Raw genomic sequence first — 19192 nt, forward strand, 5'->3', positions numbered from 1 at the left:
ACTCCTGCCCCCTATTTTCGGGAACCTTTCTCTTCCCACAAAAGAGGCATTGTTTTTTCTGCCTCTTTCACAGGGAGGGGGAGAATTTCAGAGAGTTTTCTCCTTGGGGAGGGGGACAGGGTTTCCACATACCTTTTAAAGTGTAGGCAATTCTTGAGAGGTCTCCTTTCTGTATATTAAACACCCCCTGCACTTGCAGGAGCCCAGGACTCTTCTCCAGCCCGGCTGTTCTTTCTGAATGCTCAGGTGACCATGTGACCTTGCCCTCTCCAATTGGCATTCAGGAAGAACTCCTGGCTGGAAAAGAGTCCTGGGCTGCTGCAAGTGCAAAGGGTGTTTTATTGTTTTTAAAAACACATAAAATAGAAAGAAGTAGGGGTGTACGAAACCCCACTTACCCGGCTCCACCGGGTTTCACTGGGGCGGGGGAGGCGCTCCATCCCTCCTCCCGGAATCCTGGCCGGCCGGCTCCACTCCGTGAGGATTCCGCGGAGCCACCACCCGGCTCCGCCAGCAGCTGGACATCCGGCTGCTGGCTAGCAGGGACGCAAATGGCGGCGGCCATAGCCGCCGCCATTTGCGTCCCTGAATTCAGCCGTGATAGGCGTAGCCTATCACATCTGGGTTTAAAAAAAAACAAAGTGTATGCAAATGGCGGCGGCTATGGCCGCCGCCCTTTGCGTTCCTTATTTTTGGCCGTCTTAGTCTACGTAAATATTTACGTAAACTAAGACGAAGACAAGAAAGGGGAACGCAAATAGCGTAGCGGACGCTATTTGCATTCCCCTTTATTTTCACCGTCTTACTCTACGTAAATATTTACCAAAAATAAGTAGCGCAAATGGCGGCGTACACATGTTGTTGTTGTTTTTAACCCAGACGTGATAGGCTACGTAAGTCTTTACAGACTGCAAATGGTGGCTGCGGCGGCCGGTCGGAAGACCAGCCGCCGCCGAAGCTGCCACTGGAGCCGCCACCGAAGCTGCCGCTGGAGCCGCCACCATCCAGAACATCCGCCCCAGGTAAGTCTCGTCCCGGGGGGGATCCGCAGGGAGACGAGGGGGTGGCAGGCCGTTCTGCCACGGAGTTCGGGGGGCCAAATGCACTGGCATTCGGCCTCACCGAGATCCGTGGCAGAATTCTCTGACATCCCTAGAAAGAAGACCCCTAGAGAATCACCTACACTTAAAAAGGTATGTGGAAAACCTGTTCCTCTCCCCAAGGAGAGCATTCTCCAAAAATCTCACCTCTCCCAGCCTCTTTTGCCAGAGTCTCCATTTCACACACACACACACACTATGTTGAAAATGGAAGCATCGAAATTTTCGGCACAGCACTAATTGCTGCAGCATCGAAGAATAATAAGAGCAGAGCATGCCCTCCCAAAACCGTGCAGAAGCAAACATCTTTAGGACAAAGCAGCAGCTCTCTCCAGGGGTAGGAAGGTTTTATCTGTCATAGGATATTCTCCCCTCTTGAACTCTGTGCTGCCTTCTAAGTGCCCCTGGGGTAAGGACGAGTCTGCCCCACACTTTGAAAATCCTAGCAAGTTAGGGATCGTTTTGAATCCTGGAACAGCTCTCGCATTGATTTTAATGTTTGTGCCCTTGGAACTTTTGCAATGATGGTCTGATATTCTAGCTGTGACTACAACAGGTAACAACATTACATTTCTATCAAAGAAAAGGTAATCCTGCCTTTGTGGAGTACTTCCAGTGGTAACTCAAACCATGAAGTGCTTGTGGAAACATGCCTATTTCAAAGAATTTTTATCCCATCCTTCAGCTATAAAGGTGTCCAGAGTGGCTTAGAAGGATATGAAATAAGACAGTCCCTGCCCCCAGGCTTACAACCTAAAAGACATAACATAAAAGGAAAGGGGATTGGGAGGGAGGAGGAAAAAAGCAAATCCAGGCACTAGATCCCTAGTCGCAGTATTCAGCAGTTCGTGGTGCTGGATCAAAACACAATGGAACGGTTGCTGCTTCCTCTTCCTCTGGTGGCAGCTGGTGGGCGCTCTCTGTTGGGGCCGTATCCAGGCATGATGGAGGGGGGCCTGACTGCAATTTCACCAATTATCCCTTACTCTGTAGGTTTTCAAACAGTAGGACAGAAGGCAGCACAAAGTTCCAAAGAAGGAAAGAATCCTATGAAAGATTAAAGCCTTCCTCCCCCACGGAAGAGCTGCTGTTTTATCCTAATGGTGGTTAATGCTGCTTGACTTTAAATCCAACCCGAGAGCTATCCCATAAATCAAAATTATGAAATAGTCACATTTCTCATTCTCTAGTGCTACATACCTGCTGTGTAACGATTGAAGGCATGTTTTGAATAGCTGCACATTAAGACTGACCCTTTAAACCTGGAGTAAAGGACTGCAATGGGGGTTGCTTGTTGCAAAGTGCACATGAATGTGCTTACCCCTTCGCCTGAACCTCTGATTGGTGTGACTGGCGACCTGTGCAGATCAATTTTTACACCAGGGCAGCTGTAGCAGGAGACGGTCTGCAATGCCCGAGGAGTAGAAAATGAGCTATAGTCCCTAGTCTTAGAAAAACCCTGCCGGTCCTTATGCAAGCCCTGTGCACTGGCCTGCACACGCACACCCAAGAGGGAGATGTGATATAAGCCTTTCTCCAATTCCCTGTACAAAAGGCTAATTCAGACGTGCATCAGCCTGCCTGAAGAACAAGACTATTAACGTAACACAAAATAAAGTAGGGTTTGAACATAATTTTTAGAAAAGAGAGACATGAGTGATTTTAGCTTATATGTTCCTCTGAGAATAAAACTCGGCAATTGTTCAGCTTTTTCCCTTTTCTTTTTTTTAAACCCAACAGGGAACTAAAGTATGGTATTCCCATCGCAGACAAAAATGGAAACCGGTTGGGTGAGTCGGCCAAAGCTGCTCAGCAGGCCATTGTGCAGGTGGTTATCTCAAGGATCCTTATGGCTGCTCCAGGCATGGGTTAGTTCAACTTCGGTTAAGCATCGTGCTTGAGCAGTAGTGATGAAGTAGTTATGAAGTGGCAAAGAACGTCTTAAGGCTGCAGTTCTGCACCCTGCTTGGAGAGCTTGCAGAACAGCCAAGGGTTGGCCCACCACAGTGTCCCTGAGTTCTTTACAAGTCTTGCCCCCCTAAAAAGCCATAGAGCAGCCTTATAATAGCCCTCCAGGTGTGTTGGAATGCAACTCCCATATGCCAGTGGCCATGCTGGGGATGATGGGAGTTGCAGTACAACACATCTGAAGGGCGCCAGGTCGGGGAAGGCTGCTCTAGAGAAATACTGTAGCTCTTTTTTTATAATAATAATCCAGAGTGAATGCACTGGTAATTTCCTTGTAGCCAAAGCTCTATCTCGGCCTTCCCCAATGTGGTGCCCTCCAGATCTTTTGGACTACAACTATCAGCATTCCTGGCTATTGGACATGCTAGCTGGGACTGATGGGAGTTGAAGTCCAAAATATCTGGAGGGCACCTGGTTGGGGAAGGCTGAGCTAGCTGGTAGTATAATATTTACAATCTCTTTTTTAATTTCAAAGATTTTAATAATAAAAGATTCTCCTGTGAAACTATAGCATTTGCATTTCATATAGGCACCACCACGTCCTCCCTATATAATCCTCTCTCATCTGTATTCACACCTGATTTGTCTATCGATTCTAATGCTAGCAGTAAGTTATTGAGGCAAAAGCTGCTGTAAGCTGCTATGTACATATAATTCACCAATGGTGCAATCTTATGCATGTTTAGACAGAAAAGTGTCCTACAACTCCCAGCATCCTCCAGCCAACCATGCTGGCTGGGAGATGCTGGGAGTTACCATACTTTTTTCCTGTTTAAACATGCATAGGATTGTGCCCTAAGTGTTTGTTTTTCTTAAGAGACTTCTAAGCTGCCTTTCAAAATATAAATGTTTTTCCAAGGCAGCACAACAAAATATATCAATATCATTAAGCATGTGGCTTTTATTTGTTGTCATTATAGCCATTCCCCCCTTCATAATGAATTCTTTGGAAAAGAAGGCATTTTTAAAGGTAAGCCTAAGATCCTGACAGATATATTCATTTCCTTAATACAGTCAGTGCATCTGTTTTAGGGAACCAGCCTCAAATGTGCACAGAGTAAAATCCATAATTATTCCCTGTCATGTTGTACCAGAACATTTTATTTGTGAACACAACTAGAATTTGAAAACTTTAGTCATTCAGTTGTGCATATTAGATCTACAGCATTGTTTTCATGTTGGTTACACTACTTACACTATAATCTGAAGGGTTTTTCCCGCCAGATGTAAGACTTGTCTTGCAGGCACTTAATTCAAGGTTGATGGGCATGAAACACCTGCCACGTGGAAGTCACTGTAAGTTTAAATGACAACTGTCTCTGTGCAGGAATGGCCTTGCCACACAGTCAGATGACTTCCTCCACACTGCTGCAAACATCTTCGCTTGTCATGGGGGGAGAGGTGTGTGGTGGCTTGGAGAAAGCTGCCTGAAATGCATGGTTTACTGCCACATACAAGTGGCCTGAAGTTGCCACATGGAGCAGTCATTAAAGTGGCCCCTGTGTGGCTCCTGTTTTGTACACACCAGCTCTCATTCTACACTTCCCAGCAGGTTAAATGGCAGGAGTTCCATCAGGACCACACACTGTGGCCAGCCTGTTGAGTTTCATGAGTAGTCGTCATCGTCATCTAGGGCCGTCAGAGAAATGAGCAACAGATTCAAATGAATTTGGATTTCTATGACTCCAACCTGCTGATTCTGCCACGGACTGGCTTTTTCTGAGTCATGGGGGTCCCATGGATTTCTGGACTGTTTTTTTTTACTGGGGCGGGGGGGATTTTGCAGAAGTACACATTTGCAAACAGGAATGAAATTCTTTATACATCCCTTAAAAAAAAATCTAGTTCCCTCAATGAATGGACAACGGAACAAAAGATGCCCGACAATCCGCGAAACACAGAACAGATTTAACCATGTCTGTCCATCCCTATCATCATCTAACCCTCTGTATAGTTCTTGTGAGCTCTTGTGATGATCTTGTTATGATTGTGAGCTCTTAAATTGACCCAGAGCAAGAGAGTCTATTTCACCTCCAATGAGAGGACCTAGGAAGTACTTAACATTCACAGAATATTCCATAAGAACAATTCTTTTTACCCTTGCTTTCTGCTGCCTGTAAAAATGCAAAGGGTGCTGTGTAGACAGTTTCTGATATTATGTTTTTCAGGGGTGTGGAACCTTTTTCAGCCCAAGCAACCCACTCACTTTCTGGAAACACTTCAGGGGCTGTATGGCGGAGGTGCCCCCCCTGCGTGTGTGCACACACAAAAAGTGGGTGGGGTTAACTAACATTGGCAGGGTCACCCCATACACTCTTTCACACACACGTTCATTCTCACACATAACATGCACACATTTTCTCACACACTCCCCACACCCTAAAAATGCTCTCCACATGGCAATTTGTTAAAGCTTTGATTGCAGCGGGGGTGATTTTTGAGGAGGGTTACAGATCTTGGGATGGGGTAGTCCTCCCCACCAACACCACCACCACCAACACCCCTCCAAATAATGCCCCCTACCACCTATGGTCCCAGGGCATAGTCTAAAGGCACATAAGGCAGCCACCTTGCTGAAGCTAAAGCAGGTTTGGGTCTGGTCAGTGCTTGGAGGGGAGGCTATCTGAGAACCACATGTAGCCACCTTGAGTTCCATGGTGGAAGAAATGTGGGATATAAATGTAGTAAATAATAAATGAATGAATGTGGCAATCAGACTTTTTAAAAACCTCCATTGGCACCAATTGAGACTTTTAAAAAGCCTAATGTGGGGGAAGAGGGGAGGCTGTAGCCTGGGTGGGGAGGCCCTGTGGGCCACTTTCAGCCCACGGAGTAGATGTTCCCCACCCTTGATTTACACAAACCATACTGTCTGGGCCAGTTTAGAACAATACCGTGTGTGACAATTTCAGGTCAGGTTCACTCCCCAAGCAGGACTTTGGCCAGCCACTCAAGGGAGCAATCCTGTGGCCCCTAGACAGACGCTGGGGGACCATGCGATAGTTTGGATTCCTGGATCCCAGCTGCCCTGCCCCTCTCATTCACAGCTGGTGCAGAGAGAACCACACTGGCTGCCTCTCCAGGGCGGCAAAGGAAGCATTCTGAGGGGAGGAGAGGGTACTGGGGAGGCTGGCTTACAGTATATCCTTGGGCCACCCAGCCTCCTTTCCTCCCACTCCGCAGTGCCCCAGTTAGATGGGCAGAAAAGCCTGTCGAGCCAAAAGGCAGAGCAGGAGGAGCATGGAGGTGACGGTCGCCTCCACCGTCCGTTCCTCCCGTTCTGCATCAAATGGCTATAAGCTTCCGAGCTCAGAGGCTTCCAGCCATCCCCACAGGATTGCCCCCTAAATTGCTGATTGAGCTGAACTTATAAAATCGCCTTGACCCAACTCTGAAGTGTGGGAATCAGCCCTAAGGGTTCACATACTGCATTGTAAATATTACTAAGTGTTTTAAAAATTCTGATAAGTATCTGTAAGATATGGAAGGGGTGATTCACCATAGTCAATGTGCAGTTAAATATTCCATTGAATTCCCCAATAGATGCGGTTAACATGTTTTCACACTGGAACAACTACTTGGGATGCAACCCTATGGCCGCAAGTCAGCGCAGATTGGCCCCATGCTCTACACTCGTAAGAGCAGCGTGGAGCAGCGAAAACAGAGCATTCCAGGGGGTGGGGCAGGAGGGACCTTTCTGACGCTTCCTATGCATTGTCCAGCGTCTGCACCCCCCATCTGACTTCCAAAAGCGGCTGTCTAGCCACAAATGAAGGGCAGCTGAAGCATGGAGGGGAAGATCCCCTCCATGCTGTTCCTGTCCTGCATTGGATAGGCAGTCACCTCTGAGTTCAGAGGCGGCTGCCTGTCTTTATAGGATTATGCCCTTATTCTTGCTGGTTTAAATTGAGTAAATCAAGGTTTCAGGCAGGAAGCAAGAACAAAACTCTTCTCCAAAATGAACTTTGGAAATGTTTTGTTCAAGAGCCAGATACAATGATATATAATTTGAGCATGTCCATGGCCATAACTTATTAAATATCTGTTTTGTGATGCAGGCCATCACTATTTCCACTTCATAAATGGAGGGATGCTAACTTTTTAAGGCCACCTATCAGGTTTCATGGCATACTTAGTAAGAGTTTGAGGCATCTCCTTTAGACTGATCTGAAGTGTAATTGAAAGAAGTTCTGTGGAATTCAACATTTCACACTAAAAGGAGGAAGCATGTTTGCATAAGTATATCGTACAATTTGGAGGAAAGACTGTCTCTCAATGTAGTGATATTTATTGCAAGAAGCAAAGTCTCCATTGATTATTATGCAGTTTAATCAACGTGAAGATGTTGTAAATTTTGCAGATCAGCACACCCGAAAGCACCCTTCAGTGACTGCTCAGTGTCCTTTGACACCATCAGGACTCTCTTAGGTTTTCCTGCTCCTCCCTGCCCCCTCTCTGCCTCATGGACTGTGAGTTCAGGTGAATCATTGCTCTACAGTTAGTTAATTATAAGACTTGGTATCGATTAGCTCTTAATCTATTGAGCAATGAACTGCACTTTTTTTTAACAAGCAGCTTGTGCATGTCATCTTGAAGCTCATCACTTACAATACTGTGACACCATCTACAGTCTGCTTTATTAATGCATACCCACATTGTTTAGTACTTTCCCACCATCCATCAATTTGTTCCACTGAATACTTGTTCACTTAACCTGAGAAAACTCTTTTTGAAGGCTGAGAGCCAGTGTGGTGTAGTGGTTAGAGTGTTACTCCGGGACTTGGAAGATCCAAATTCTAGTCCTCACTCAGCCATGAAGCTTACTGGGCCACTCACTGACTTTTAGCCTGACCTACTTCACAGGCTTGTTGTGAGGATAAAAAACGGACAGGAGGGGACTATGTAAGCCACCCTGGGTTCCTTGCAAGAGGGGAAAAATGTGGAATATAAATCTAATAATAAATAAAATAAGATCAGGGTGATGAAGGCTAAGAAGTGACTGATGAGCATGCATCAAGTTCTCATTTCTTTGAATCCTGCCACAGAAATATCATCTTCCTTTGCATACAAGGAGGAGGCTATCCTTCTAGCGCTTCTTTACTACATGACTTTTTTAAACATAATCATAGTCTTACCCAAGGGCTTTCAGAAACCTGGAGCCGGCAGCATCCATGATTTTTAAGTCTACAGTTTGTTCCGACTACCAGATTCACTGGCAGCTCTCTCAGGACTTTGGCTTTCAGTGATGGCGATGATGTAAAACAGAAGTGTTGTTAAAGATTCCTCTACGGGTGTAATCCATGAACTGAAAAACTGTTCGGTATATTCCCATTCTAAGGCTGGAATCCTGTACGCAGTTACTGGGAACATTGAATACAGTGTGTTTTTATTTTTGAGTAAATGTGCATGGGATTGCACTGTAAGCATGGTGTGTATCTGACCATCATCAGTACTTCTTATTGTGCCCTCTGCCACACCATCCCTGACTTGAAAGGCACAGTTTATATTATCTAATGTCACAGAAGTCTTTGAAGTACTTCAGCGTGTGGAATTTAAGCCCTCTCTGCTATTATTATCCACATACTAGTAAAAACCCTTTTCACTGTACTCTTCCCCCAAGTGTAGGCTCGCTGTTCCATACTTCATTGTCCCTACTGATACATAAATGACATGTGATCACCCCTCAGTCCTGAATTCATCAGGATTATTCTTACTTTCTTTTAATTAAGAATAATGTTCCTTATAACATTCTTCTCCTATATAAAGCAATTCTCTGATGCTACTATGTTTTTTGTTTCGTTTTTCTTCCATTGTCTACTCAGGCGGATAATCGAGATTTTTCTTATGCTGCCATTTCTGGACCTTTAGACCACTGTAGAACAAAGAGGGAAAATATTTGCTTTCTTTCCTCTCCAGAGATTTCTGGGAAAATAACAGTATTTTTTCCTGCCTCCTTGTCCCGTCTCTGACCTCTTAAGCACAAAATCTATAGTTCCATGCTTGTTGCTTATTTCCATTTTTCCCTAATGCATATTTAACCCTCCATTTTGCTCCCAACAACAGTAGCGGTATATGGAATGCTTTTTGCTGGAAAACCATAATTGCACATATCCACTATAATTCTAATAAACTAACTATTTTACTTTTAAGCTTCATTCAGTATGTGGTACCATATCTGTTTCATGTTTTGGAAAGAACACTTGTTTGTAGTAACAAAGAAAATACAGTGTAGATGAAGCTCACTATAGTTTGGTTTCATTAACATTTCCTTTCAACTGGAAGGTTTATCACAGCATCTTTTAAATGTCCCTTTAATATTAGCGTTTTTGTACGATTGATTTTGCAAGCTTCCTTGATGTGACAATGCACTGTGAATAGGATTTGTACAAGGTGAAACAATGCATCATTTTTCAGATTTAAAAAATTTCCAAAGATGAATAGCCATTCTTCCAAGTTGCTGATGGCAAGAAATAAGAAGTGTTTGTGTGTCAGAGTTTTTCTGAAGTTTAAAATGTAATTTTGCTGGGGGAGGGGAATTGAATGGCAATGGCAAACCACCCTGCTGCAGTCTGCCATGAAAACGCCAGCGAAAGCGGTGTCCCTCTAGGAGTCAGTAATGAGTCAGTGCTTGCACAGGAGGAACCTTTCTTTTCCTTTCCTTTCCTATGTAAAGAGAGATTGCACCAGAATGTGATCAAAATATTTCTTCATTTCTCCTAAAGTGGCAGTTGTGTCAAATGTCCCAATTCTTTGTAAGTTTAAAATGCACCTTGTAACATGGGCCCCTTCATTATTTAACCAATGCACCACAGGGTCACATGATATAGGAAGTCCTAGCATTGTTTGAATTATCTCCATGTTGATGTCCCAATACTTCATGACTTGTGTGCATTTTACCATGGATCCAGAAAGATATCTCAGGTACTTACTTTTCTTTGTACCTATCCCATGACTACAATTATAACAATAATAGCATCTTCAAATCTGTTATACCCAAGACTTTTTTCTTGTAGTGCTTTCAATGGAATTTTACAGAAGTATTGTTCTAACAGCAGGAAAGGTGGTCATCCCTTAACTACTATATCAGAGGAATCTGATAGAGCAATCTTGCCTGATGTTATAGGCCTAGTTCACATGTCACAACATCCCACTTTTTAATGTTGTGAATCTCACGGTGTGCTGCCCAGTTGCTCCTGGTGCAAGCAAGAGAGGCTAAACAGCCCAGGGACACACTGGGTTATTGTGACATGTGAACTGAGCCATTAAGTCTATCCTAGGTATTAGAGACTCCTCCCATCGCTAAGAACACATAGGCAAATCAACAAACAATGGGGTCTTTTTATTGACTTGGGAAGCTGTTTCAGCTGACTCTCAGGTTACAGACGTTTACAGTACCCAAAGCTGTAAGGCATATACTCAAGCAGGCCTTCACTGTTCGTACACTTTCAGTGTCCATGTGCTTTCCAAACATTTTGTACCCAAGAACTCGAGTAGTTTATATGTGTTCAGAGGGAACATATCATTTCACCATTTAACATTTCTTTTTAACACAGAGGTTCCCGTGGATGAGTGCCCCCATTCAAGTGGGTTTAGTTGGATTCTGGTGAGTAAAGAACTCCAAAGATGCATTGTTTGCATTTGTCATATGAAAGTTCACTTTTGTGACAAATGTCCAGTTTTAGCCGTAAACTTTGCCATAGCAAAGCAGTCCAAGCCTCTCTAAGACGAAGGCAAATAACACAGAGAAAGTGATGCGATAAGCTTTTACTACACCAGCTATTGGGAGCAAAGCAAACAAAAGCAAAGCTTGAGCTTCTGGAATAAGGCAGTTCAAATATATGGTTGACCTTGGCTTAGTTGGGGACAAACTGATCAAACCAAAATGAAGGAACAGCACCGTGTAGGTCTACAGCAGAGCCAGCTGTCAAGGGCTCCTTGGAGGCCTCTCTCAGTCTAATCCAGTAGTCAAGTCCAGACACAGACAAAGGGATTCTTTTCAAAGCTTTATTCCTATTTTACAACTTAACAACTCTACTGTTAGCAACTAGATATGAGCAGCAGAGTCCCTATGCCCTAAGTTGGAACAGTTGGTCCCCGTTTGAAAGGGAATCACTGGCAGACCCTGAACTTATGGGCTAGAGAGAGTCCCTCCCCTTTTCCCTTGGGTCCTCTGGGCGCAACCGTTGTTTGCGTACCAACCGGGCACTACGCTTCCTTTCCGCGCCCTCCATTTGGCGCCATTCCCTGCGTCGGCGTCGTGCGTCCAGCAAGTCTGCTTCCCACGCTCTGTCACTCCCAGGACTGCTATCTAAGCTAGGAATGCCGGTGGGAGGAATCTCTGTCAGCTGTTGGCCCTGGGAAAGAGGAGCGCACTCCTCTCCCAGGAGCGACCCCTCTTCCTCAGAATCAGAACTACTCTGGGATTCTATGGGCTCAGTGTCCACCCTGACACCAGCATGGTATAGTCGGTTCAAATCCCCACTCACCCACAAAGCTCACTGGGTGACCTTGCACCACTCACTGTCCTTCAGCCTAACCTACCTCACAGGGTTGTTGTGAGGATAAAAATAGAGGGGAATTATGTACACTGTCTTGAGCTCCTTGCAGGAGTGAGTAAATAAATAAAAAGAGGAAGGGGGCAAACGAGAGAAACTGTAGGGAACAACAAATAATTCATGCATCTGATGAAGTGGACTCTAGTCCATGAATGTTTTTGCTGCAATAAATCTGTTAGGGTGCAATCCTATGCATATTTATACAAAAAAAAAAAAAGTCCCACAACTCCCAGCATTCCCCTGCCAGCCATACTAAGCATACATAGGATTGTACTCATCATCCTTAAGATTCCACGAGACAATCTGTTGTTGTTGTTTTTGGTTGTGATAGACTAACATGGCTACCCCTATAGAAGTTGTTACCAGAACGCAGGGCTGGGCAACTTGTGGCCCTCTGGATGTTTTGGCCTACCAACTCCCAGCATCCCTCACCATTAGTTATGCTGGCTAGGGCTGATGGGAGTTGTAGGCCAAAACAGCTGAAGGGCCACAATTTGCTCACCCAGCCATAAAGAATAAAAAATAGAGAATTGCCTCACTAAGCTCCAACCCAGCCCCACCCTTCAACACTGGCAATTACTGCAAGGGTTTTTATGATTCTGTAGGGATGCTGTAGTAGTGGTGTTCCTGCACTGGCAGAGAATTAAAGTAGGTGATCATAGGGGTCCCTTCCAAGTCTTATCATTCTATGGTTGTGGCATTTGTACTGCACTGATGAGGTGGTACAGGGGTGGGATACTACAGCCACCAAAGCCAAATAGCTCACTTAAAATTGCCCACATTTATTTTAAAAGGTCCAGCACACACTTTGAGAACAATTGCCCCAAATAACTTCATGTTTGTCTTTGCAGTTTGGTATTTGCAACACCTCTGTGCTGTGCGTTATTTCCACAGAAAAGGTACTGCTTGATTCTGATATTACTGTGTGTATGGCAGGGGTCCCCAACCTTTTTTGGGTTGGTGGGCACATCTGGAATTTTGAAAGAGTGTTATGGGTGCTCTCACAAAATGACTACCATGGGGTTTGCTTCTCCATGAAACTGCAAAAGGAGCGGCATAAACAAAGTGTTACTCCTATCTTCTGGCCCGAATAAATACAGTGATTTTATGGAATAATCCAGGTTGTCTAATGGAGCCACAAGTCTTCTGCTGCTTCTCTGGAAGTACACTCTCACTGATTTAATGCAAAAAAGTTTTCAACCTTATTCACACTGCTGGTTTAGAAAAGGCCTATGAGCTGTAAAAGCAAAAGCAGTTCTAGGTGATGCTGAAATGGATCAGCATTCATCACACCTGGGTGGATATTCTGTAGTTCTGACACATAGTTCTGCAGCACTGTTTCTGATTTTAACCGCACTTTGCTTTTACACATGCTAAACGGATTTTTATTATTAGGAGTGAATACAATTAAAATGTTAACAATACATTTTGAAGACCTGTTGGTGATGCATGATCTGTTAGCTCACTTTTAATTGATGAGTCAAAGCTTAATGGTTCATATAAAGTGCCTTTTCCTGGCTGATACATTAAGATATCACTCTAGTCACACAAAATAGTGTTTGAAAAATCTCTTCTATGAGTCATTTGTCAATCATAATATTGAACAGAGACTACTTGGAATACAAGAAAATACTAAGGCATGTTAATAAAGCAGGGGTATTGAACTGCTTTCAGGCTGAGGGCCAAATTAATTTCTGAGAAGTTCTCAGGGGCCGCATTCCAGTGGTGGGTGGGGCCAGAGGCAAAAGGGGCAGGGCCAAAAACATAAACATATCTTAGCTTAAAGCTCTTCCTGCTACTAGGATGCCTTAGGAGAGGCATTTCTACGTTTTAGAATGGGGAAAAAACTGCACAGATGCTGGAAAACCACAAAATGATTGGTGGAAGGGAATGATTGGTGGTCAAGGGGAAGGGCATGGGAAGAGCACAGAAGAGGGAGGAAGGAGACAAAAGCAATGCATAGAAAAAACCTCTTAAGGAATTTAACTCACTGTTCTTGTGTCTCACCACTCATCCCATTTGCCTCCCGGATGAGTTCACAACACAAAATCATTTTGTAGAGGGGTCTGAGTTTCCATTGGCTCTCTCTCTTTCTCCCATTCTTCTGGCAAGGGATTCATCAGAATTGTTTTGTGGGAAACCACCAAATGATTAATGGGGAAGGGGCCATGGCCCTCCAGAGAACCCGAGAGGGCCAGATTTGGGGCCTGGGCCTGCGGTTTGGCACCCCTGTTATAAAGAATTGTAGAATGCATCATTAATTTCCCCTAGTATAAATCATATCACATGGGGTAGTATCCAATACTGCCACTGCTCTCCTGCTCAGTCTGTTGCATGAGTGATGGTTCCTACTTGCACAACAGAAAGCTAGCAGTTCACAAAGCAACCCTAAAAATCAGCAGAAATGCTTGTTTACAGATTGAGATACACCAGCGGAGGTTCCTTCTGCCAGCTCTGCTGTCCTGCCCCATTCTGGAAAAGAGCATTTCTACTCATTTCAAGTTGCTTTTTTAACCTGAAATGGCTCCCCATTGCACTAGTGGTGGCTCCTGCTGGTATGCGAGCAAACTTGGATGCTGCCGCTTTCAGCTGTCTAGCCATGGGAGGGCAGAGCAGGGGAGGAGGCTGCCATACGACACATTGGATGTGCCATACGGGCATTTCCGCCCTCCCTGGAACGCCCCAGAATGCCCCATTTTGGCCGCTCCGCACTCCTCTTGTGAGCACGGACCACGGGGCTGTTCCGCACTGCCTCCGAGGCAATGCGGAGGGGGAAGGTCGGTTCTCCAGGAACCGACCTCAGAGCATGGGCTCCGAGGTTGGTTCCTGGAAAACCAGATATCCTGTGGTTGTCTATCTGCTGACTAGCGGCCATAGGATTGCTCCCTTAATGATTCAAACTTGTTTTTAAAAAATCATAAAGCTTCACCACATGTACATATCAAACCTGATCATGGGTTATATGTGACGTCTTTACTATTTTTCTTCTGCTCAGTTCCATGTCTGTAACGCGTCTGGAGCCAGAATTACAAGCCAAGATCCAGGAGATCAACCCTGAACTGGAACGTGTGTATTTTAACAAAGGATTATAAATTTGTAGAAGACCAAATATCCCTCAATGACAATTGGGTGAACTTATTTTTGATTGAGAAAACTTTGGTGAAAACAATGCGGACTGGATGAGTTCTTTCAATTTTACGCAATTTTGAACACAGAAGTTATTTAGGTATCACAAGAGAACTTTCATAATTATGGTTTCAAACCACTGTCAATGCCATTAACCTAACCACACCACCCACTCTGTAGGTATCAGATTTTTCAGCAACAAATATTTAAAACAGTTTACATTAACTTTCAAGAAGATAAATATTTAATTCTTTTGAATAATGTTGCAGCCAGAAGGAAATCATGAAATGCTTTGACTTTCTGCCTATCTTAAATTTTTCCCCTACAAGAGAGTCAAATTCATATTTGCTGTATTTGTTATCTACAGTGCAGATGATAATTCTCCATCGGATTGCTTTCTGAGAGGCCCAAAGTGTGGTTTTGTGGTACTGGGTTCATATATTGCCTTATCTCACTTATGAAATGAGGATTGTAGTATCCCATGAAAGTTATCTGAATTTGGTAATCATAAATCAAATACCCTAGATAAAGCTCTCTTCTACTGTGCAGAGCCCCCACAAAGGGACAAGCCAACCAACTGGTAAAGTGATCATTCGGAACTATTCCTGTAACTGACATTGTAAATTGGACCTTGAAGCCTATCCAGATGTTGAGCAAGGTACATGATACAGTCCTCTCAGGACTATACTACCTCATCATGTATGCTGCACCTGAGGGGTTATGTGTTTGAGTGTTTTCCCATCTTAACATTTCCTAGCATGTGTAAAGCTAGCACACCACGTTAAGTCTGCAAGTGCAGGAAAATGTTGCCCTCTTCAACATTTGCGTTGGCTCTCAGTCGTGGTGCTTGACATTCTACAGCTGTGGGCAGGATCCTACAGGGATTATCTAATGGCTGCCAAACCTGGTTTGTGTTGCCAAATCGTAGGGATGTGTGAATCAGCAAAATGCGAGCTCAGTGAAGTTCTCTGAATTCCATCTCAAAGCTTGTTCTGACTCGAGTCTGTATCAGACTGCGAGGCTTGTTTTCTTCTTTTCGCATGAAAATCCATGTCTGTTTTTGTGCATATTTTTCCAAATGTATGCATCAGTTGTGCACATCTTTGAAATGTATGCATTCTTCTCCCATTGATTACAGCATCTTTTTGCACATTTTTCAAAAGTATGCATTTTTTGTGCTCGTTGTTCAAACGTATGCATGCTGTTCAACACAATTTTCAGGGTCTGCAAATCACATTGCAAGCTTGGAAATGTACAGACTTCGACCGCAGATTGCGTATGAGTCCATGTTCAGTCTGGAAGGTGCAAACTGTATAAATCCTGATTAAAAAATGCACTGAAATCAATTTTTCATACATCCCTACCTAATTGGTGGCAGTGGCCAAATTCTTCAAAAATTGAGGGTATACTGAGTTTATGTATTTCATTAATGAGTTTCAGTTGCCTTGCCTGTCATGTTTTCCCAGAAATGGGAACATACTAGTTTATATTCTGGCCTTCTTTTCTCATATCTAACAATCATCAAACTTCATATGACATTCTTGAAACAGTTGTTTAAATCCAATTGCATGAAAACACGATGCTGTAAATGCTATTATAAGAGTGCCCTGTTTTGGTCCCTTCTGAGTGAGATTCTATATAAATATCAAATATGTTGATATTTCATTCTGAAGAAACACAGACAAATCATATGTTTGTGGCACTTTTAATCAATTGCTTTATTTAAGACAGCCTTCCTCAAGCTGGTGCCTTCCAGATGTTTTGGACTTCAATTCCCATCAGCCCCAGCCAGCATGAACAGTGGTCAGGGGTGCTGGTAGTTGTCATCCAAAACATTTGGAGGTTGGGGGAGGCTGATTTAAGACATCTTGGTATGCTTTACTATACAATGATCCACTGGAGTAAGGTGCTATTATTTCCCATCATACAGATGTAAGAAACCAGGCCATGAAATAGTCCTTTGCTCAAAAAAGCCACCTGGTAAGTCTGTGGCTGATTTAGGAATTGAACCCAAGTTCCAGTACATTGTCTGATGAATCATGCTGGTTCATTTTGCACAGGTCATTGGGAAACTATTTCTATGAACATTCCACTCTAATTTCATTATAGCTGACATATGTGCAGCCTCCCTTTCCATGTACAATATCCCAAATGTAATATCACAGTGTGCTATTATTTCCCATTATACAGGTGTAGGAAGCCCTTTGCACATAGATCTAGCTATGTACTCATTGAAGTTGTTACCCAGCATAAACCTTGAACATTACTACATGTTCAAAATAATATACACAATCAGTGAGTGTTGTCCTACCAGTGTGGCGGTAACTTTATAGCACAGCTAATGTCCCGATGTGTTAGACACAATATAGACGTCCAAAGTTCTTTGTGATTATAACACCAGAGTGAAATGTGCCATACACAGCAGAGGCTTGTTTAGTGGCAGGCAATACTGAACTATTAACTGAAAGGAAAAGTAGATCTCATGCTTGAACTGAACATTTGCTATGAAAGACTCTCAGACAGTGGGATTTGCAGAGCAAGTCAGTGGTTCTCGAATTGTGTTCCAGGGAGTCCCAGGGTTGCTCGGGAGCGTTTCATGAGTTCCTCAGTGATAAGATAAATTATAGCAGATGAGCTTTGCTGGGATGTGGCCCGCCAAACACTACCTGTCTCCCCAATGTGCAGCCAGAGGAGAGTACTGAGTGCATTGTAAGTTCCAGGGGACAATGATGAGGGCCAACACCCCACATGAACTGAGTGTCTGTCCTAGAACAGTCTTCCCCAACCTGTTGCCCTCCAAATATGCTAGACTATAACTGTCATCATCCAGACTATAACTGTCATCATCCCCAGCCAGCATGGATGGGAGTTGTAATCCAATGGATCTAGAGGGCATTTGGCTGGAGAAGTCCACACTAGAATATGTCCCCAAATCTTCTACATTATGTTGATTGTTTCTCACCAGACTATTAGCTCTGGAAAGGAGTCCCTGAATGCAGAGAAATTGAAATCACTGGGGGAAAGCGCAAGCTGAAAGCTTGGTGGTTGTTTTTAAAGAGCCTTTTCTCCTTCATTTCTTCCAGTATTGCCCAGCCTCATGCTGCTTCCTTAGGCTATATGTGTCTAGGTTGTCCTGCACTTTTTCCCTTCACTTTCTTGCATTCTTTGGCAATAGCGGGAAAAAGCGATAGCATGACCAATCATTTGCCTTTAAACAGGAGTGATGTGGTAAGAGACCAACTGCTCCTGTGACACTGTGGACAGGGTGAACTACATCTGCACCTATCTCAGTGCTGTTGGGGGCAGGGGCAATTCTGCAGTAGAATCAAAAGGACTGTGCAGGTTGGATGTGCCTTGGGCCTACAGATTTGTGCTAGTGCAAAAACATGGCCTTTTAAAAGTTTTCTAAAAACTTGATGGTGTCATGTTAACTCAGAAGTAAATCTCCACTGAGTTAACTGGGGACATGCCTTCTAGTCAAGAGGCTTAAGACTTTGACTCGGGTTGCACTGACCTGGCTTCCCTGGTGAATTCCGGCAAAGTGATGGCAATAAATATTTCTGGAAGAGAAGAAATGATAGGAAATGCGCACTTCAATTAACTGAAAGCAAGCATATTTCACAACTACAGAGACTGAAGGGAGGGGCATAATTTCAATCTCCTGTTTAAAGGGCTTGATTTTAAAACAAAAACGTACACCTTTTCAAATTGTTCTTGTTTTTAGTTGATGTAAGTTGAATCCATTTTATGTGACCTCAGGACGTTTGGAAAAATGGGTATTTGCGAGTGGTGTGCTTGGAATAAATAGCCTAGAGCACAACAGTTTTTATTGATAGGCTTTACCAGGATAAGAAGATTTTTTTGGCCCATGGAAATACGTGCGTGGTGTTTGTTTTGAATATCTGTCTATTAATGCTTTTTTTTTTTTTACAGGATGAATAATTGTACATTTTTCTTGGTGGTATTAAGCAGAACAAAATAGTGCTAAGAGCAGCTAATTTATACTGATCTGATAGAAATAAAATGTTTAAAAATATTTCCAATAAAGCGCAATAAACTTACATAGAAAGTAAAATTGAATAGTTATTACTATTTCCACTTTTGGAAAATAATTCTGGATTATATTGTGACTTAAGTACATTTTTAATGCAAGTATTAGCACAATGTCTTGCCAGAGTTGCTGTCATTTAATGTACTTTTTAAAGTGAATTGGATGAAATATTAAAATTGGTGACTGAAATAAATGTGGTACTCTCTTCATGAAACAAACTTTACAGGACAGAGTGTATGTTCACAGGGACATTTGTGTGAAACATGGCGCCTCCAGGAAATTCCTGACTTGTGTGGCGGATAACTTCCTCCTACAGAAAGTAGAGGAAGAAACTAGAGGATCGGCTTATCCTTAACTTGATCCTAACCAACAGAGATGACTTAGTGGATAAA

At 43.5% G+C, this 19192-nt stretch overlaps 1 protein-coding gene across 3 annotated transcripts in view; it reads left to right on the forward strand.

Annotated features, from left to right (window-relative positions):
• The window catches only part of SFXN1 (sideroflexin 1), a 42485-nt gene extending 23499 nt beyond the window's left edge, over window positions 1-18986 (forward strand). Inside the window, exons 7-12 of one of the 3 annotated variants that reach the window (XM_084838716.1) lie at window positions 2841-2968; window positions 3989-4038; window positions 10622-10671; window positions 12475-12522; window positions 14619-14689; window positions 18683-18986. In XM_084838716.1, coding sequence (XP_084694842.1) covers window positions 2841-2968; window positions 3989-4038; window positions 10622-10671; window positions 12475-12522; window positions 14619-14689; window positions 18683-18687 — 352 coding nt within the window. In that variant the 3' untranslated portion in view covers window positions 18688-18986. Of the gene's footprint in view, window positions 1-2840; window positions 2969-3988; window positions 4039-10621; window positions 10672-12474; window positions 12741-14618; window positions 16094-18682 lie in introns of those variants that run through there. The other 2 variants (XM_084838715.1, XM_084838713.1) reach the window with 2 other exon arrangements.
• The last annotated feature ends 206 nt before the right edge of the window (window positions 18987-19192 follow it).

The sequence above is a fragment of the Heloderma suspectum genome, chromosome 2, assembly GCF_057233095.1.
Source record: "Heloderma suspectum isolate Gila_16-S chromosome 2, 16-S_ref, whole genome shotgun sequence".
NCBI lineage: Eukaryota > Metazoa > Chordata > Lepidosauria > Squamata > Helodermatidae > Heloderma > Heloderma suspectum.